This window comes from Pezoporus wallicus, unplaced genomic scaffold, assembly GCF_028554395.1.
Source record: "Pezoporus wallicus isolate ANWC-B61680 ecotype Strahan unplaced genomic scaffold, APGP_CSIRO_Pwel_v1 contig_1181, whole genome shotgun sequence".
Taxonomy (NCBI): domain Eukaryota; kingdom Metazoa; phylum Chordata; class Aves; order Psittaciformes; family Psittacidae; genus Pezoporus; species Pezoporus wallicus.
The window spans coordinates 1,407,733-1,428,795 of record NW_026641428.1 but is presented as its reverse complement, the minus strand read 5'-3'; the positions used below and the strand labels follow the sequence as shown (position 1 = coordinate 1,428,795).

The 21,063-nt window shown below is 36.6% G+C and overlaps 1 protein-coding gene across 6 annotated transcripts in view; it reads left to right on the top strand.

The window, feature by feature from the left end:
- Positions 1 to 14,899, top strand: part of LOC130606965 (prolyl endopeptidase FAP-like) — a 38,156-nt gene extending 23,257 nt beyond the window's left edge. For 3 of the 6 annotated variants that reach the window (XM_057423613.1, XM_057423612.1, XM_057423615.1), the window contains 9 exons: positions 1,448 to 1,546; positions 2,279 to 2,348; positions 3,536 to 3,730; positions 6,312 to 6,366; positions 8,409 to 8,508; positions 11,893 to 11,957; positions 12,822 to 12,894; positions 13,149 to 13,222; positions 14,569 to 14,899. In XM_057423613.1, the coding sequence (XP_057279596.1) occupies positions 1,448 to 1,546; positions 2,279 to 2,348; positions 3,536 to 3,730; positions 6,312 to 6,366; positions 8,409 to 8,508; positions 11,893 to 11,957; positions 12,822 to 12,894; positions 13,149 to 13,222; positions 14,569 to 14,670 (833 nt within the window). In that variant the 3' untranslated portion in view covers positions 14,671 to 14,899. Of the gene's footprint in view, positions 1 to 1,447; positions 1,547 to 2,278; positions 2,349 to 3,535; positions 3,731 to 6,311; positions 6,367 to 8,408; positions 8,509 to 11,892; positions 11,958 to 12,821; positions 12,895 to 13,148; positions 13,223 to 13,524; positions 13,795 to 14,568 lie in introns of those variants that run through there. The other 3 variants (XM_057423614.1, XR_008974118.1, XR_008974119.1) reach the window with 3 other exon arrangements.
- Positions 14,900 to 21,063: the final 6,164 nt, after the last annotated feature.

The window sequence follows — 21,063 nt, the reverse complement described above, 5'->3', positions numbered from 1 at the left end:
TCTTCAGGAATAAAAGCAAATTCAGGCTTCTCTTTGACTTTTTTCATGACCTTTTTTGGTTTAATTTTCTTTAAGTCCCTTGCTTTCCTAATCTCTTATGTGATGCAAAAACTATTTTTGGTAGATCCATTCTCATTGCAGTTGGCAGCATTTTGAAAATATATGAATTTTAGTAGGCATGCAGTTAAACTAACATACACTTGTTTGGGAGCTGCTTCTAACATGCCTGCAATTTGTGGCAGTGCACAAGTTTCAGGAGTTTTGAGGGGAAGTATTGAAAAGGTTCAGCTGAGTCTGGGTGAGTATCAAGTGCTAGGATGATTTTTCAGCCATAAAACCCCACTTGAATCTGCAAAACTTGTCAAGATTGAAAGAACAAACTCCAGTGTTGTATTTTTGGCATGTTCTGTATACTGTCTAGCTCAAGAAGTGCTAAGAGAAGTACTTTGAGGGTTTGTTTTTTTTTTCTGCTTTTCCAGAAGCAGGAAGTGGTTGCTATTGAAAAAAAAAAAAAAATTTAGAAAAAGAGGCAAACTAACCAAGAAGGATTTCCATCAGTTCTAAAAGATTCTTTCATTTTTAAATTGAAGTTGAAAGTCACTGATTTCCATTATGTACAATATTCTTCATCCATCACTACTTATGGGAAAGCACATAAACAAACAATACCCAGTAGACTCGTAATACATAATTCTGCAGTCTATGCTGGAAATTATGTAAATTTTAAATAGTAATTTGTAAATCATGTCACTGTAAAATGGGTTTAAAGCAAGTAAAACAAAAATTTAAAATATTTTTTAGATTTTAAAGTAGAAACAACAAACAAAATAATACCCAATAAAACAACAACAGAAGAGGTTCACTAAGTGTGCAGTAATATGAACAGTTGTACATTAAGTTTTGTGTACTGTACAATGGTTAATCAAGGGTTTGCCACAACCCCTTAAGAAACTGAATTTCCTGCATTAGCACAGAAACAAGATATTCCCAAACATCTGTGCACTTCACCATACTGCCCAAGTCTCAGAGGTTAAACTGGTGTTACTGTGGTAAGCAAGGAAGGAAATACAGAACTGTGTTTTACAAGATGGGACAGGTTTTGCATTTACAGCTCCATATTACAAAACTGGGATGAAGGATCTGCAGGAGAAAGGAGTTTATTCATAACATCCAGGACTCTAACACACAGAGGCACCATGTGAAATGATTTGCATTGCAAAATGTACATCCTATTGAAATCTAATGAATATTTGTGTTCTATACATGTGCCTTGCTTTTATTTACCTATGTGGTCAAGCCCAATTAGAAATGTCTGAGTTGATTTCATTGCACTGCTTGTAAAACGCACATATTTCCTTTCTGCTCTAATAACACAAAAAAAAGGAATCTTAAATAAGGAAGAGGAATTAATAAATTAGTTAATAATTCAGTCATCTCTTCTACTTAGAGCTCAGAGTATTGGAAGACAATTGGGAATTGCAGTCTGCTTTGCAAAATATCCAACTGCCAAAAGAAGAAATTAATAAACTTGAAGTGGATGGTATAAGTAAGAATTATATATCATTATTATACTTTTTATTCATACCATTTTAATATTTTGCCTTCATTTTGTTATAGTATCATTTTTCTGTAGAACATTCTTGTTAGCCTGTCAGACTGGGAAGAGGAGGGCTGGTTCTGTCCTGTTTGACAACACCCAATTTGTCTGTGTCTCAGGGCATCTCTCAGTAAAACAGTAGTTAAAATACATCTCTGCTTCACAATGCTTTTCTTAAAAAAAAAAGATATCTTTAATACTATTGTAAATATTGTGTAAAATCATTATAGGATGGTGATAATAAAATGTGAAATGTAAACTGCTGTCATGTGTTATACATTATATTGACTTGCATACACTGTTGTTTCCATAGTGACTTTATAAACAATATTCCATGGTAATGAGTCAGTATAAAGTTTCCAAAACTCATTTCTGATAATCTTCATAACAGTTACATTCCTAGTTGTGTTTTTCTAGGCACCTGGAAAACTGTGAACCTAGAGTTATGTGAAATAATAATTTTATGCATAGCTAAATTAAAATAAAAGTTGGCATTTTATTTCTTCAAAATTGTTCTTCAACAACTCAATACAGTTATTTGCATCAGTTCTGTGATTCACAGTTCACATGTTTTGTAGTTAGTGCTGATTCATTTTCATATACTATTACACCAAACTCTGGATTATGCTTGGATGAATCATTTTAACCATTAACAATATAATTTTAATATGTCTTTTCTAGCTTTGTGGTACAAAATGCTTCTACCCCCCCAGTTTGATAGATCCAAGAAGTACCCTCTGCTTATTCAGGTGTATGTACCATTTCCTTTGATCATTGCTGTTTTGTTAGAAAACATACTTCTTATAATTTAACGAAACCTAAGACTTTTGCCATATTTAACAGAACAAAAGAAAAAAACACTAAGTTCTGTTTTGTTTATTGTGATGGATTTTTTAATATATTTCTGGAACAGTAATTCAATTAATGGAAATCAATAACATTTTTAATGTTAATCTTAGCAGAGCAAGGATTAGTTCCTCAGAGTCAGGAAAAGGATAAAAACATGCAGGGTATTGCTTGGAGTGCTTGGTTCTCTTGCTGTTTCTGTTTACCATGAAGCAGGCTGACATTATTGATTTCAGCTTTGCTAATGCGGAAAATGCAAAAGCCTGCTTCATTTATTAAGAAGAAAAAAAATATCAAACACCCCCTAAACAGTGCGGACTGGCTTCTTTGACCAGATGTTCTTTCTAAAGAACATTTGACACAGATTTAATTTATTGCAGGCAGGAAAGGCAACAAAAATTGCAGTGGTGCTAAAAATTGAGAGCTGAGTGGACATCATTTTTTACTAATCAGTGATGATCCAAAAGTCCAAGAATGCCAAGTATTTTTGACTTAAGTTTAGAATAGACAATTAAGTCAGTTGTGTCTCAAACATATAATTTGCATTAGGCCATTCTCATGAGGAATGTCTCTCCATTGCTCAGCTATGTGGGGTGTGTTCAACTGCAGCTCCAACAGCACATGATACACTCTATTGAAACAAAGGTGGGGATGTCCAGAAAGTGTAAGGAGCTGTACTTTATTCTCCTCTTTCCTCTGGCATTGCTGAGTGCATGTGGGGGTCAAATAGAGAAAAGCAGTGAAAACTGGTGTTACACCTAAGGAATTTGAAGAGAAGAAAAAGGCATGACTATTCCCAGGATTACCCTTGTGACAAGCACCTGATGCTGCACCCCTTGGTCTGAGCTAAAACTAACAATTTGTCTTAGGCATAAGACCTAAAGGATTTTAATAGATTTTAGATGGCAAAATCTCATAAATATATGAAAATGGTAGTTGAACTGCTTGTCTACTGAGCTCTCTGAGCCACAGCCATGTAACAAAATACTTGTGGAGAAAATGTAAGAAGTACCTATAGTTATAGTCCAGTATCCAGTAATCATATATAAATTTAATAATATGAGTTGAAAACATGTGAATTTTCATCCTCAGGTATGGAGGACCCTGCAGTCAGAATGTAAAGGAAACATTTAGCATTAGCTGGATAACGTATCTTGCAAGCAAAGAGGGAATTATTGTTATTCTAGTGGATGGCAGAGGGACAGCTTATCAAGGTGACAAGATTTTGCATGCAGTATATCGAAGACTTGGAGTCTATGAAGTTGAGGACCAAATCTCAGCAGTGAAGTAAGTAGAATATCTCCCTGTATAACTGTTACATTTGCATACCTACAAGGAGTAATGTGAAAAAAAAAACAACTGAATATGCTACTCAGCCTTTCTTCTGGAGAGCTGAGGTCTCCAGGAAATAAGACGAGAAAACTTGTAGAAATAAAATATCATTGAGGTGCTTGATGTCAGTGAGATTTTGTGTGGTATATTAAAGTCATATACTACTAAGTCCACATTTAGACCTCACCACTTCCATTTTATAAGAGCTTCATCAGAGGCTTCAATCCTAAGCCTACAGAAATAAAAGTGTCAGTGGTGAGAGGTAAGCCTACATATTGTCCATTATTCTTAAGTTTTCCCTGTAGAAGAAACCTACCTCAGTGACAACACTTATTAGCCAAAGATCGTAGTGATGTACCACAGTGATTAGCTAAAGGTCAAATGTGAACTTTGGAGAAAAAAAAAACTGAATCCTGAATCAAGCTTCCTGAATGTTGTTTGGCCATACAAACTTGCCTTCCATGCTATTTTAGGATAGTTATGAACAACAGAAAGTGTCTGAGGTCCTCTGATAGTTGTTCCCCAACAGTGCTCCTTTTCATAAAAGTGCTTAAAGTTTTCCAAGAAAAAATAATTCCCTAAGCAGAGGTTTTGGGAGGCAGTGAAAGCTGAGATTTTGTAAAGAAAGGCTGCCTGAGAAGCTTACAGACGCAGTAACACTGCTGAAGTGAGCATTTAAAGAAGTTTGAACTCCAGAGATGAACGCAAAGCAGGAATAAGAAATTTAGTCTAGCCTATGGTCTGGAATTTGGCCAATCAGAGCATGGTTAGATTTCCAGGTGCAAGAGTAAATACACTCTTTCCTTCAATATTAGACCTGACTCTGAGTAGCTTAGCTAGAATTGGGATCTAACAGCAGAGGTTCCATCAGTTTTCTCTACTTGTTTGAGAACACAGCCTGTATTTACAAGTGTGTGTGAGAAAGGTGTCTATTCCTTCCTTTTTCTGCTTTGTGATAATTAATTTCCTCCTCAGTTATATGAACACACCATTTTCCTTTTCTGTGATAAATGAAACGGAATTGCTGTCATGTCAGGTTTTTCTATTCATCTATTATTTGATTTTCTTTTTTAAAACTTTTAGCAGAAATGGCATATTTTAAAATATCACCAGAGAGATAATTTTTTTTATTACTCTGAATTGTCACTCAGACATAAAATGTCAGAGACAGGGAACCTAAGCTGATTCTGCATTTGTAAAATCTGCTGAGACAGGCTGTGAAAAAATTACCTCAGAGTTCACACTTCCCAGTTTTCTGTCAGCACCTAGACTAAGTTTTTATTCCGTTAAATGTACTGCATTCCATCTTCCTGATGTAATTCATGGTTTAAGATGTATGATTTTTAGAGAGCATACTATAGTAAGTTCTTGGAGGGACTTTTGCTGTAGGAGGAACCCCAGGGATTAAGACAGCAATATAACAAACCTGAATCATTTTTTGGCTGTTTGAACTTTGTCCCACCCAGATAGTATCCCATATTTTGGGTGTTGTCAGTTGTTCATGCTTGTTATAGTAAAATAAGACTAACATGTACCCAAACCTATTTTGTTTATCTGTCACTCTCAAACCTTTGTGTTTTGCCTTATCCTCTTTTCTTTGCTGTTGCTAATACAGCTCTGGAAATAGTCTTCAGACTCTGATGTGGGATTTTTGTAGGACACCTAATATTTATGATTCTCTTTGCACAGTTTGACTACTGACTGGATAAGGTGCATCTTTCATCTGTTTAAAGCTTATTACCTACTTGGATTATTAGAAGATGCCTTACTCATTATTATTTTATATTATAATAGCAGTATGTGCTCTTCACTTTTCAGGCACATGAAAAGAAAGCTTATTCATTGCTCCAGGGAATCCCTAATCTCAGAGGTTGATATTGTGCCTCTTGAGGGATCAGAGTATCAACCTATAAAGTGACTATGTTGAGCATCTTGCAGGATAAAGTCTGAATATTAATGGCAATCAGCACCTTTGGCATTAAAACAATGAAAATGATAATAGCCTGAGAGAATGTAGAGCTACAGGAAATGAAATGTGGTTATTAGTAGAAATACACAGTTTGAACTTTTTTTTTCTGCACGTTTGTGAGTGTATGCCCGTACATGTGCATATACACATACATATGCACACGTACAACGTGAGTAGAATGTGTGATGTTTAACATGAGTATCATGTATGGTGTTTAATCTAGCCTGGACTAAATATCCAGATGGCTTCTAAGGATAAAAAAATAGAACTTTTTTGCCAAAAAGCCAGTTGGTCAGAGTCCTTATCCACTGGAACAAAAATTATTATGAAGAAAGTATTAATTTCAGCATTTTTATTCTTTCAAGAAATATTCTTCCTTTGTCTCTGAAATATCAATTAATAGAATAACTCATGCTTTGTAGAAATCAGACATGCTATGCTAATTGTCAATTTGCTTAACTTAGTCTAATGTTTGGAAAAAAGTGAAAGAGAATTATTTTTTACTATTTTGTAATAGCATTATCCTTTGTAATAATGCATTTGTTTCTGTGATTTTCTTTTTCACAGGAAATTTATAGAAATGGGTTTTATTGATGAGAAACGAATAGCAATATGGGGCTGGGTAAGTGGTTGGGTTTTTTCTATCTTTAAATAATTCTGCAATATTTTTTTTTATTATTCCTTATTCTGCCCTAGATCCACATAAAGTTTCTTCTGCCAGTGTCTGATGATATTGCCAAAGGGGATAATTCCTGTTGGTGACTATATCATGCAATTGAAACCGTGCAAGCTTCCAAAAAGGGATCTTTGACAGCTCAAGAGGGCATACTGAGAAGTCTAATACATTGTTTGGACTTAAGGAAAATTGAGATGGTTTAATTACCTTTACTTTTAACTTGGGGACTTGCTAGCATGGTGTCAAAGTTCAAGTATGCTCTTTCTGATCTGAGATTAAACTATTCAGAAAATGAGCGCTTGCATTTGTCTGAATCACTGTATACTTGGCTGGCTTTGAAATAGTCAGTATGGATGAATGTGGGTCTTAGGGGTGTACAACGTTGACAGCTTCACCAAGAAGTAGAAAAAATGAGTCTGTATAGGAGTCATTCAAAATAATCAGCCAATCTATTTATCATCACTGATTTTTTCACACACTTTTCTTTGTAAAACACCCAGAACCTTGTATAGCCAGATGCACTGCAAGTCTTTCTTATTAAATGACCACATTCATGTACCCTAAGGCACTGAGAAATAGAGTAGCATAGCTCAACTACATATTTTAGTATAGCACTGCATTCTAATGGAGAAAAATAAAATTTTGGAATAGTTGGGTTTTTTTTTCCTGTGTTATCGACTTCAAGGTAGGACTATTCATAGAAATGGGATGCAGACATACTAGTGGTGTTATGGGAAAGCTGAAGTCAAAATAACTTAATGTCTAGATCAGTTCAGGTTTTGAACTCTCTGTTATAGTGCATAGATTTATCTGCCTGATCCTAATCCTCTACTGTTTAGCCTTGTGGACTGATTTTTAAAATATCAAATAAGCAATCAAATGAACTGGAAAATATTATTGCTTCTATTAGCATATTTCTCACTGTCATTTCAAGCTGGAATGTCAAGAGGAAGGAGGGACTAACTTATTTTTCTACAAAAAAATGCTTAATAGTCTTTCATGTGCTACTGAAGATGTTGATAATCTGCAGACTTCTTCATGAAACACCCCATATTTTTATCCTTCCATCCATTCCAAAGTAAACAGTAACCCATTATTTTTCAAAGACCTTATACAAGTATTTTCCAACCCCAGTTCCACATCCTATGGTCAGCCAAACAAAATGATTTTTATTTACAGAATTTCCCTGTCTCAGCAACTAGCCCCACACAGTTGCACAAATCTCTTCTCATGTCCAGGTGTACTTACTACTTTCCCTGACTTCCAGCTATGAACTTACTCTTCCTTGCTGGGTCCCAGTTTGAGGAATCAGGGCAGAAAATAACAGGATCAGTGGCAGACAGTAGGCAGGAATTGCTTCAATATCAAGTTCCCAAGTAGCTAGCTGAGCCTATTAGTACTGATGATGGGGTTGGTTCAATATGCCAGTGATTAGCAAAAGCTAGGGAGTTTGTTAAGGGAGGAAAGAACTTGTAAATCTTCTTAGGCATGAAAGGATGGAAGACAATGAAAACAAGTTGCCACAAGGCAAGTTTTCTTTCAGTTTTAGGAAAAAAAAATTAATATGAGAGTGATCAGTGTTGAAACATCTGGTAGAAAGACTGTGTAATGTGGATGTGACTCTGATGAACCTCATTTAAATCTGGTTAGCCCTGTTTTGAGATAGAGGTTGCAGTGATTACCTCAAAGGACCCTACCAACTTAAATTTTTCTATGATTCTAAGCAGTAATGTGAGGAGTATCCTGCGTTAAGCATTGAAGAAGTAATAAAAGAGAAGGGATTCAACGAAATTGTCTAATCTGTCTCACAGGAAATAATATCAGATCCATTTGAAGTAAATAAATGAAAGAAATAAAAAGCTTTTGTTGCTTTGTCTTCCATGAGTTCAAAGCAAAATATTTACTTTGGAATTGATTTGTGTAAGTTCAATTCAGAAAAAAAAAGCCCAAATCTTTACCAACTCTTTTAAACTGTGATTTCTCCCTAGTCCTATGGTGGGTACGTGACTTCTTTGGCACTTGGATCTGGCAGTGGAGTATTTAAATGCGGAATGGCTGTGGCTCCTGTTTCCAGCTGGGAATATTACGGTAGGGAAACTTGTCATAAATACTGACTTGGAAAGCAAGATGTAGCATTTAATGACTTTCTAAATTAAATCATTGCAGGAGACTGGCAATATGAAACTTAAAGCACATTGCAATTACCTAGACATAAAACTCTTAGGACCTTAAGTTTAATGTTTTCCTTGCTGAAAATAACTGACTGCAACTGGCAGTTTGGAACAGACTTTGTCACATAGAAGGTATGCCCAGATAATTCCATATGCACATCTGAAACCCAAAGTGTGTAAAGCCCTCTTGATAAACTGCTATACTCAGGAGTGCTCTCCCTAAAAATCCTGTTAAAACAGTAGTACTGAATTCAGAAACAGCTGAAATGATTTTTCTGCCAGTAATGGAATCACAGTGCACTTCAGCTTCATATACTGCAAATTATCTCTGTCAGGAATGAGTATCTCTGATGATTGAAAAGTTATTTCCCAAAAGCAGTGGAAAAGAAAGGGACTCAGTTGTATCTGATGTAATTTTTTTTTTATTCAATATTTTCCCCTTAGATGTTTCTCAGCCACACTTCCAGTGTTGCTGTGTTATGAAACATATTTTTATTTATGTTTATTGACTTAGGCTCCAAACTGTTCAGAGGAAACAACTCTGGGAGTATACTCCCAGGGCCTTACTGTGTGAATAAAGAAGGCACACACTCATGCTTACTTACAGACCTGTTAAGCTTTTGGCATGGTGTAAAGGAACCTTAGTGTAAAAAAGAATCATGGCATGCATGTTTTCAGTGAGCAAAATGTAGCACTTTGAACACATTTACTTAGCATATGGTCGTTTGCTAAGAAGTCTTGGTTATGAGAAAAAAATTTGGTTAAATGGGAAAGATTCCTTCCCTGACTGCTAGCACAGACATTCCTTGTATTTATGGTGTTTTGCAAACAAAGGGGAAAACATTTGTATGACACAGGAAGCATAGTCTTCGTGTTTTCACTGGCATCAAGATTTTTTTAAGACATTTTTGCTCATGATCACAAAATTATTTCCAGAATGCAGGCATAAAGCACTATTTTTGCAGAAGTCCTTCAATAAAAGATTTGTAAACATTTGTCTGCCGCAGAAAATATATGGACTCAATCAGAGATCAATATGATCAGATAAAAACCGTTTATTACAAAGCCTTAACCCCTTAAATACTGTTTCTTACATGCAGTTACAGTGATTTGGCATATTATGATTGGATACATGTCTTGAAGACCCTTTGCAACTAACATATAATAGGTTAAGCACAGGTGTGGGAACTTGACCTCGAAAGCTTGTCAACAGTCTGCAGTTCTCATTAACTCAGTGAAATCCAGCTTCTTCTTGTCTTGCTTGTTTAGGCTTCCTCGGGCCTCTCATGGCCTTCCTGTATCTTTCAGGATTTTCAGAGTTTATGTACCAATTATCCATTCTCCTGTGAGAACACTGCCTCCACATTTGTCCAAGCATTAAAAATTGAATTAAGTTTTTAGTTAAGGTAAAACTTAATTGTACACCATTGCAATCCTTGCTTTAGATGAATTTTCATGAAGGAGTTAAAGAATCTTGCTAAAAACACATTGTCAAATCAAACAGGCAAATGTACCTCCACTAAGGAAGGAAGGAAACAGAAGGAAGTTGTGAGTCATAAGTTTTGGCAAACAAATCATGTTAACATTAGGGTGAACGGCGTTAGGGGCAAAACCACAGGATGCTACATATTTGAGTCTCTAAGTAGTCAGAGGATGTACTGGCCCCTAGAGCTTCTAAATTCTCTCCCACCCTCTTTTAGATGCACAGATCGGAGTCTGGGCCATAATCTTTTCTCTGAAACCCTCCCACTCACCTCCATTTTGTGTCAGAGTTAATAACAGCTGAACAGTTACAAGATGGCAAGGGAAATTGTGCCGGGGGACAATGTATAGTTAAAAGCATTAGATCTGTGACTGTTTTATTAAAATTTGCAATTTATCTCCTTTTTCTTCCTCAGTAATTGACAAGCCAAATCTTCCACTCAGTCATTATAATGCAATTCTGCTGACCTCTGTGGACTTGTTGTAGCTATACTGGTAGAAGAGTGGAGAATTTGGCTCAGAATACTGTTGAAATGCCAGCCATTCAAAAAGAGTCTTTTTATTGAAGACTTAAGCCCAATATGGTTGTTTGACACTGTGTTGACAACAGATATTGCACATTTTCTGTTTTCATTGAATGATAAAGGATTTTCATAAAATATAGGCTACTTGGATTTTTTTTTGGTACTTAGTTTATTACAAATTATCTTCAGGAGCCTTAGTTCACTAATCTGGGAGACACAGTACACATTGTTAGCACTCAGTAGTAACATATGTAAAGGATACATAATAAACCATGGGAGCATGAGTATATTGAGTCATTTTCCATTTCTGGGAGGATTCTCATTTCTACTTTTTAATAAAATGATTCTAATGCAGTGTACCAAACTGGACAATAAGGTAGACAATTACATTCCTTATGGATTTCAATGGCCATCACTTCTCTTATGGGAGGAAAATATTCCAGCTCTTGTCAGAAATCCTGACTCTGTTAAATAAATAAAATTCTTGCTATACTGTAGCTTGACTGCTCAATATGTGTCAGTTGCTCTTTCAAGGCAAGGTCATAAGGAAACTAATGTTCTGGTAGTGACAGCTGCTGCATCAGTTTTTCCACAAATTTTCATAATGGCTCTTAGATAAATTACAAATACCCAGACAGCTCATAGATAGCTGTTCCTACTGATTTCTTGGTGATACTGCTCAGTTATTCACATTTGTTTTGTCAAATCTGTTAACAGTCTTTGTCATAGTTAAAAAAAGAACTGAACAGAGACCTGAACAGCAATTGCACCACTTTTTTAGTGCAAGCCTGTATCATTTCCTGCTCCTCCTAATTCCTGCGTATATTCATTCAGTAGGAAATGGACAACATATATATCCATGTTTACTGTAGTTACACATACACATCCAAGGCTGGAATTCTGCTCTGCTAAATTCTTTTCAAGGTGGCAAAAAATAGGCTGTATCATCTTTTCATCATGCTCCTTTATTGGCTTCTTGGATCATTCGACTGACCTGGAGTTCAACCCAATAGCATAAAGCAATATCGGATAATTACCTTTATCCACAAAACATTGTGTTGGTTCCACAGATGAGTATCAAACCACTATTTCTGCAAGGACATTTTGGAGGATATTTATTTATTAACCTTCATAGTTTATTTTTTAAAATGTGTTTACATTTGGTGTATTATGGGGAAACCAAGCAGAACAGATAGAGTTAAAATAAACAATATTTCATTTGCTACATGTCACTGAAGGCACAAAAATATCTGTACATTCTCTGCCTATAGCTTTTTTCTCCTTTACTATCACAGCATCTATCTACACAGAACGATTTATGGGTCTGCCTGTAGAGTCCGATAATCTTGAGCACTACAAGGTGAGAATTTTCTCTCTGTGTTGATCTGCCTTAAACTTAAATCACACTTCCATGGACAAGTAGAACTGTGAAGAAAGAAAATGACCTGCCAGGTCTCATGGCAGCAGTCCTGTAGCAGCTAAGCTACAGGAAATTCGTATCTCCATAGTTACTTGCAGTTTTGTATTTATAAATCCTAAATATGCTAAATTGAAGGATCCTTATTTTTGCACTTGGACAAGTCAGGCAGTTCTGCCAATGCAAACCATTAGACTAGAGAAGAATTTGTGAGAGAGGTTAAAATGTTGATAAGGCTTTGGTTGGTACTGTTAGCTGTGGTATGCAAACTGCTTCATGTAAATGTAACTCTCTGACAATAATAAGCATACTAAATGGTCAGAACAGCTTCCCCTATGTGGCACAGGTTGCCTTTCTTCTTTTTTTCACATTGATAGACAGTCTATAGCTTCCTCCAGCAGTGCACATACCAGCTCTGCATACAGAGAGAACTGAATTAATGCCCAAAGAAGTTAAGGGACAGACACCTATTAAAAATTTTGGATCCTGTTCTCAGTTCCTATTCTTCATCCCAACAACAGAAATGCTCAAACTGCCTGGTAGATCTGGTAGATCTGCCTAGGAATTATAACATTCAGGGAATGACACAATGGCTAATGCTGTGCTTTTCATGAACTGGCTCTTAGAAAAGGCACTAAATACATATGGTTTCTATTATAATCTCAGGTTGATATGAAGTCACTGCTGTCATTATTATGCCAGTTCAACTGTTTGATTGTTGTTCTACTAGGTAACGAAAGCCTTTCAGCTCTGTGGTTGAGTGGTTTAAATTGAAGCTGCTGAACTGTTCGTTTTTCCTCTCAACAGAATTCAACTGTGATGGCAAGAGCAAAGAATTTCCAAAATGTAGAGTATCTTCTCATCCATGGAACAGCAGATGGTGAGGTTTGCAAATGCAGTACAAATACAGAGCCAGAATCACTTTGTTTGAAAAACATGAAGCATCTTTCTATGCCTTTGATTAGGGTCAGTACTTAGATCTTTGGTAGATTTCCATATGATATAAGATGCTTACTCATTCTTAGTAATGTCAACTGTATCACTTGATAATTAGTGGACACAACTTAATGCACTATAACTTTATGCTTTGCAGTATTTACACATTTCAACAGCCAATTCCTTTTCCTTTTTCAGATAACGTACATTTTCAGAACTCAGCACAAATTGCAAAAGCTCTGGTTAATGCACAGGTGGATTTCCAGGCAATGGTAAATAACAGACTTTTTCATTTTGAACAGTGTTTTATAGCTTTATCAATAAACTTATCTGATATTTGGCAATGTTCTTAAGAACCCAGTTCTACTGAACATGCACCAAAACCTGTCAATTGCTAGTGCTTCTGTTACTCTTCATAAACAATTTCTTGCTCTAAGGATTTGCCTGCTTTCTCCCACCCCCACCCCCCACCACCTCACCCCACTGCACCCCCATGCTTTTCTTCTTGCCATTTGGATGCTAGCAGGATTTCTCTGTTGTCAAGAATAATGTTGAGGCTTTTAAAATGAGCCAGGGAGAAGAATGATAATCCAGCCTCCTTATGAAAGCTGTGATAGCTAGTAAAAGAAAGATGAAGGAGCTGGCTTCTGGGGGCAAAATCATAACTGCTCTGATGGATTCTATCTTTTACTGGACATACCTACCACAGGCACAAGGCGAAACGCACAAAAAGGGTAGAAGGTATCCAAGTAGTATATCCAGCACCAGAAAATACACCAGTTGTCCACAAAACTTGCTTGCAGTGCAGGCAAACACATAAGCAAGAGGTTAGAGGATATAAATGATGAATTTCACGTGAAGCTTTGCTTCTGCACCTTTTTTCTCATAGCTAATGACCAAAGTGTTTGCCTGCTGTCAAATGTACTGGCCTTCTGCCTGAGTCTACTTTCCCAGGACCATGAACCTCCCAAAAAGGGATCACACAGGGATCCCTCTGTACTTGGGGTTTGTAGGCCGTTTTGTGTATTCCACATTCTCTGCCTCCTTCACTGATACTTAGCAAACCATTGTTATTTCTCAAGTATCTGGAATACTGTATAGAGTTATAGTCATTCCAGTTAAGCTATAGAGGAATGGCAGTTATTTCTAAGAGTCAGCAAAATTCATATGTATTTTATTTGCAGTACACGATTCATAATGTTCATGGCCCTGATGTAATGCAGGGTGTTTCGAACAGAATCCCACAACATCTAGCTGAAAGCTTGTTGCTTAGAGCCCAGTATTCCAAAGCAAGACTGTGACCCTAACTGCCAAGGCCATGCAGCAGGTCAAGGCCATTTCATCCCTAGGGGAATCTCAAAGCTTTTTTGGCTGACTTGATACAACTGACTTGTCAGTACTGAGGCAGTAATGATTACTCCTACATTACAGAAGGTTTAGAAACTTTTTTTCAGCAATATGAACATACTGGAAAGTGCTGAAAAGAAAGAAGAGTAGCAAGTCCCTCAGTTTTCTTGAGGCATCCACTTCTATATGGTAATAAAGTTCTTGTATTGATTAACTATTCCAGAATTGAAAACATAACAGCAGTTTATGGCTTTTCTTTTTTTTTTTCCAGTGGTATACTGACCAGAACCATGGAATTCCAGGCCTTTCCAGCAAACATCTCTACACACATATGACCCACTTCCTCAAACGATGTTTTTCTTTGTCAGAATGAGTAGATTATTCAGAACATGCCAAGGTATCTAACACATCTCTGGGAGTATGCAATGATAACTGCCCAGGTTATATAGTTTTCAGGTGAATTGATGACAGGAACTTTGAAGCTTTAAATTGATGTTTACGTCTACTTTTGATATTGTATATTAGCACATATTATGCTAATACATGTTTTGGTACATTTAACACCTGCTTGATAGAAAAAATAAAATCAGAGTGTAAAACGCCATGTGCATTTCTTGCCATCTTGCTTAAACTTACGGTCTGTAATCCAAAGATAGGTGGTCTATCGCAAAGGCACACTGCCAGATGAATATGCTTGCATTTGTTAACTACAACTGTAAAATGGGAAAGGGCAAAGAAATCAGTGCAAGTACCTAATTAGCATCCTAACAACTGGTTTCACAAAGTTTATTTCCAATTTCTTGGAAAGAATCCAAGCAGGGATAGGAACACACAATATTTAAAGATAAAGTTTGGATAATTATTGAGATTATTGAATGCTGTGTTCAAATTTTATCCAACTCTTATTTGAAATCGTGCTTCTGCAAAACTCAAGTGTTCAGATTTAAACATGAAAGGAGGACATTCATGATAGCTATTTCATCTCAGTATTTTTCTCCCTGTATTCAGAATATGTGAACCATATTAGCCTGTTTTTAATCATCACCTTGGCATTCAAATTAATCTCAGTGTCATTCATCCCAACTGGAGGGGAAGGATCAAAGGATTACACAGGCTTTCTTTGCTTTGTTTTCCAGTGAAACTATTTTAAGGAGTCTTTTAAAAATGCTAGAGGCTAATAGTGATTGGAATACTTGTATTCTTTGGATTAGTAATCAACTCAGTCATGTCACAATATACAAATATGAACAAAATAATTAGCAACAGATCCATTGTAAATGAAATTATTCCCTGGTCACATGTTTAAAAAATTCTGCGTTAACCTGCTGCATAAGAACCGTGGTCTGTTTAAGACAGTAACTGATCTCTGCTATTAGCTGGTGAGAGTACAGAATAACCTGAAAAAGATTGTGGAGCAGCCTTCTCACAAAGCAAGCTGCTTCCTAACTGTCAGCCAGAGACTGGGTGCTGCTGCTTTGTGGAAAAGCAAGGGGTTTCATTTGACCCTCTTGACAAAAACATGGGGTTTAGCCAAAATCATTAAAATGTGGAAGTGATTTGCTATGTAACAGCTTCCTTCATTTTGTTAATGGCAATATCAAATCTCATTTTCCACACATGAGAACATTCCTCAGACACATCTTTATGTAAATGTAGTTGCCAAGCTGTTTGTAATGGTTAAATTATACTTTGATGGGAAGTCTTCAGAAAATACTCAATTAGTTCAGTTTTTTTTTTGGAAATGCTGCCAATTACGTGATGTTAATGAGTTTTTTGTTGGTAATGTAATTAAAATTCAACTGCTATAACGGTTAAAGGAAAAATATAGCTCTAACAAACTTAACATTAAGCAAATATAACATGAAGTGGGGCTAATTAGATGTTGATTATATGGTCCTACATGCATTTGCTGCACACAACAGTAGTCTCAGTAATGTGGTTATTTGACAGTTAAAATTACTGAGATTTAACTCTCTATTTCTTAAAATACCACAAAACCATTGCAAAAATGCAATAAAAGAGAGAAAAGTCAAGCTCTTATCACAAATGCCTAAGTTTAGATACCTGAATATGTCTAAAATTGGAGTCTCGAGCAATTTTCAAAAACATATATCAGCCTCCCAAAAATTTCAATATATTAATTTCTCTTTAAATTTCTGCAGCTTCATTTCTATTTATACTTTTGAAAATCCTACAAATTCTGGAAATTTGGCTAGATAAATTGGCCCTTTGTGGATACTATAACTAATAAAATTATGCAATGTTTTTTTCACACCATGCCCACAGGTCTGTAGTCAGAAGCTTCTGGAAGTATTTGGAATGAGGCACATTTCAGGAAAATGTGTCAAATAAAATAACAGAAGGTACCTCTTTCCCAAGGGATGCATTAGCTGTTTCATTATTAATCTGCCCTTATGTCTGTTTGTTTCCTAAGCAAATCAGAGTACACATCTTCCAAACTGTGCAGCATTTACCTTGGCTTTGAGGAAGCAGTTGTGGGGATAAAGCATGAAAAAAATAAGTACATCATGCTGCTGTCAGTTTTGCTTCATTTTTTTAATGTTTTTAATTTATTTGCCTTACACGGTGCTCTTGCCAAAGAATGGGAATACTTCTTCAGCAGAGTGTGACATTTACACTGACTTGCTGGAGCAGTGTCTAACCTGAAAGCTTTATGATTGAGCAATCATGTATTTTGATGACCTGCAGGAAAATGTCCTAAGATACAGTGAGTGTCAAAAAAAAACAACCCTGTAACAGGTAATGTTGCAGTCATTCATTAGAAATGGTGCAGAGCACTTCAAACATACCACTGCAGTATTGTAGAATCACAGAATGGTTAGGGCTGGAAGGGAACTTTGGAGGTCATTCCATCTCCCTGCTCAAGCAGGGCCACCTACAGCCAGTAGCCTGGGACTATGTCCAGATGGTTTTTGGATATCTAAAAGGTTGGAGACTCCACAACCTCTCTGGGCCACCTCTGCCAGTGCTTGGTCACCCTCATAGTAAAAAAGTGCTTCCTCATGTTAGGACAGAACCTTCTGTGTTTCAGTTTGTGCCTGTTGCCTCTTGTTCTGTCTCTGGCACCACTGAAAAGAGTCTGGCTCCATCTTCTTTACACTGTCCCTTCAGATATTTACATTCAGTGATAAGATCCTCTCGAGCCTTTTCTTATCTAGAAAGAAAACTTTCTGTTCTGCACTGCTGTCTACAATCACCACCCATGTTATAAGCATCACCATCAACTTTCACTGGACAGTTATTTGCCCCATTCCTTTTTAACCTAGCCTACTATATGGGCTCTTCTGTAACAGAGCTTAAACACAGTTCAAGGTGAAAGGGCTTGTCTTAAGAAAACAAGTTGAAGCTGACAAAAATATGTTTAAGGTTTAGCCTTACAGATGAATAAAATGTATATATATCTATACTGCAGACATAGAATATGGCATGTAAGAGTCAACAGTGGGACACAACTTATTATGAAACTAAGAAATTATAGCCTTCATGACAAGATTTTCTAAGCTGATGAATGAATATCCTCAAATTTTGCTTCCTACTGTCAAATATTTTAGAGGATCTGGTTTTCAGAAAATGCTGAGCACTTTCTGCTCCTGTTTTCTCTTTCAAATGAGACTCTCACACTTCAGGTACCCCAAAGACAATGAAACTTAAGTCTTCAAATATCTGCCGCATAAATAAGGTATACAAAGTTCTTAAAACAGGACGTTGTTGTTCTGAATTTAGTAGACAGGCCCTAGATAAATAGCTACAGATCGAGTTCTTTACAAATTTCTTTCCACTATGAATCCTATTTAGCTTTTATAAAATAAAGCTAGAGCTGCAAGGCAAAAACTGCTTTATTCCAGGAACCGAAGTGTACATAAATAGTAGAAAACCAGTGGTTCAACTCCAAACCATTCATTCCCAAACACCTATTTTCATCATCTACCTCAGTCATGCTGTGCAAGTTGTGCGTATCAGTGAACATGCAATCCTCATACCTCAAACATGGAGCTACATGTTTTGCTTCACTCAGGATTACTACAGCTGCAAAGAAAAAAAGGCCTGAAAACAACATTAGTAGAAAACCAAGTATAAGCACAGCCAGGCCCAAGAATATGTTTAGTGTTATACTTATTTTACTCAGATATCAAGTCAAATTCAGACTACATTCAATACTTTGCAGTTTGCCAGTCAGTTCCAATTACAAGGCACAGCTGTTTAGAGCATTTTATAGAGTCATTTGAAGGCTCTATATTTAATCTGAATAATTCATACTATTTGCTAGAGCATTTGGTATTACTTTCAATTATGAACATTGTCTTCTCAGAATGTAAGTAACTAGTACAGACTTGGCCAGCTCTTCTGCTTGCGCAAATTGATGCAGCTCCATTGACTTCAAATGGAGCAATTCCAATTTAGTGAGGAGACAGCGTGGGCTACAGCATAGTTACAATAGCTGTCTTTCCTGAGGTACAAACCCATCTGAATCCACGGCAGTAAGCATGGAGCTGCATGCTGTTGTAAGGCTTAGAGACCGGACCTAACCCTCCATTTCAGAAAGCCATTCTTGCTCTCCAAAGTGTATCCATGGAGTTGTATACATAAATATGCACACATTTGTGTGTGTAATGTATACTCACACATGTATGTATCTAACATGATGCGTGTTTTATATATGTATGTGCTTGCACATATTGTCTTCTTATATATGTTCTCAGAAGGAGAATGCAGGACTCTCTTGATTATCATGTAACAAGGATAGGAAAATAAAACGGGCTGCACAGCCCCTGAACTTAATGGTTGACAAGGTAAGGGAGAGAATGCTTGCTGTGCAGTGTAATAAAGAAAAGGGTGTGGGCCTGTAGTCATACCCCAATTCACATCCTTCTCCTTCACATGTTCTTTAGATATGCAATTTATAATAGCATAATAATATAATAATAACAAATATGAAATGAAGAAATACACAGAAAAATGTGGAGGGTTACTTTTTTGAAAGCATATGCTGGGATTTTTTTTTACTTTTTTACTTTCAAAAGTCAGCAACTTCCTAATTCATTAAACTGTTCAAATCTTGACAATTTAAACTTTTAAAATTATTTTTTTCTTGTACCAATAGTAAAAGAGTTGAGAGAAACTTCCCAGAAAATTATGATATTCGGAGCAGCTAGCCAGTTATTGCTAACACATTGGTCTTATTTTTCTGAAAGGCCATGCCAGAACTGTTACTGCTAAAGCATCAGGTTCAGTGTGCAACTGGTAAGAATTCTGCCCCTCGTTGTACCTCTTCTGTAACTTTTCCCACAGATCTTTTGTCCAGTGAGTGCAGTACACTTTCCTTAATAGCAGCCTTTACCTGGTACTGAGACCATGGTGCAGGAAACTTTGATCAACTCCAAATACAGTGAACTCAAAATAAAGATCTTTTAATGACTCCAAGTGAATCATGAAAAACATTACGATGATACTTTCCTGAAGGCAGGTCAACTTTCAGGTTGTGTCTCTAATCTGACTCAGTTTAAGTACTGTCTCATATGTGAATTATAATACAGAGGAGAGTGAGGTTGCCTTTAAATTTTGTCAAAAGGTGCCATCTACCTATTTTATTTTACAATCTGAGAAAAAAATAGTACGTATTCATATTTCATACACTAGTTACTATTTGCTACTTCTGTTTGGTAGCTTTTGCTTGCTGTGCTCTGGAATGTACTGCTATATATTCGGTTATGGCAACTGAAGGTTGCATTGTTCTTGATGGCAGTTCAGTTTTTTCATGTACTTTTTATTGTCCATGTATCACTTGCAAAACAAGTAATCAGTCTCCTAGATTCTAGATGACCTGCTAGATGATACAGCCTGTTTGACAGGTGACTAAGCTGCTATGTCTCATATACTTTTTTCTGAAATCAAGAAGATAAAACAGAGCTAAACAAAAAGAAGTGCCTTTTCCTGGAGGGGATGATACTGTCTTACAGCCCATGTTGCCTGTTTCAAAGCCACGTATCTTTAACTCAACAAGCAGAGAGATGATTGTAGCAATCCATTCCAACAAGTGTCTGTGAGTCATCCTGGTCTAAAACAAAGTCTACACGGCCCTTTGATCACCATCTGCTGTCCCGTCGGGGTACTGCAGGGCTGGGCAGCCTGCCTTCTCCCGCAGAGCCGCAAAGCTCACCAACTTCACGGAGACAGTGCCTTCAAATAGTTGGTGCTGCGCTTACATTTAAGCCGTGATTTTGCATCCCTTATATATCGCTCATAAAATTTAAATAGAAAGTAGATTAAAAAGTAATTCTGAGGCAAAAAACTGCAAAGTATCTCAGTGAAATTGGCATCTCATGAAAATAAGCAGATTTGGGGTATAAGGTTGTTTCCAGGCTTACTTTGCCTCCTTTGGCACCATCTCTTACAAGTTACACAGTTGTCTGCCTAGGGAAGGTTGGTATATGGAGATGGTAATTCTGGTCATTTCAGAGAAAAAAAAATCTGAAAAGCCAAGTTTGATAAATACCCATAGAAGTTTGTTTAGCCTATGTCAATCAATGACTGGGAACCCATTACTTTGAACAGATGTGAAAAATACAATTAAGAGCAGGAAGAAAGAGAACATAGGGATCAGACCATGTGGAAAAGAAGCAGTAACTAAAAAGTAATAAAAAGGCAAAAGAAGGCTCTCAGAAGTGACTGAAGGTACAAACAGAAGTCAATGTTGAGAGGAACAGAAACTGTGCTCTTATGTTTTCAGCAGCAGCATTAGTAGACG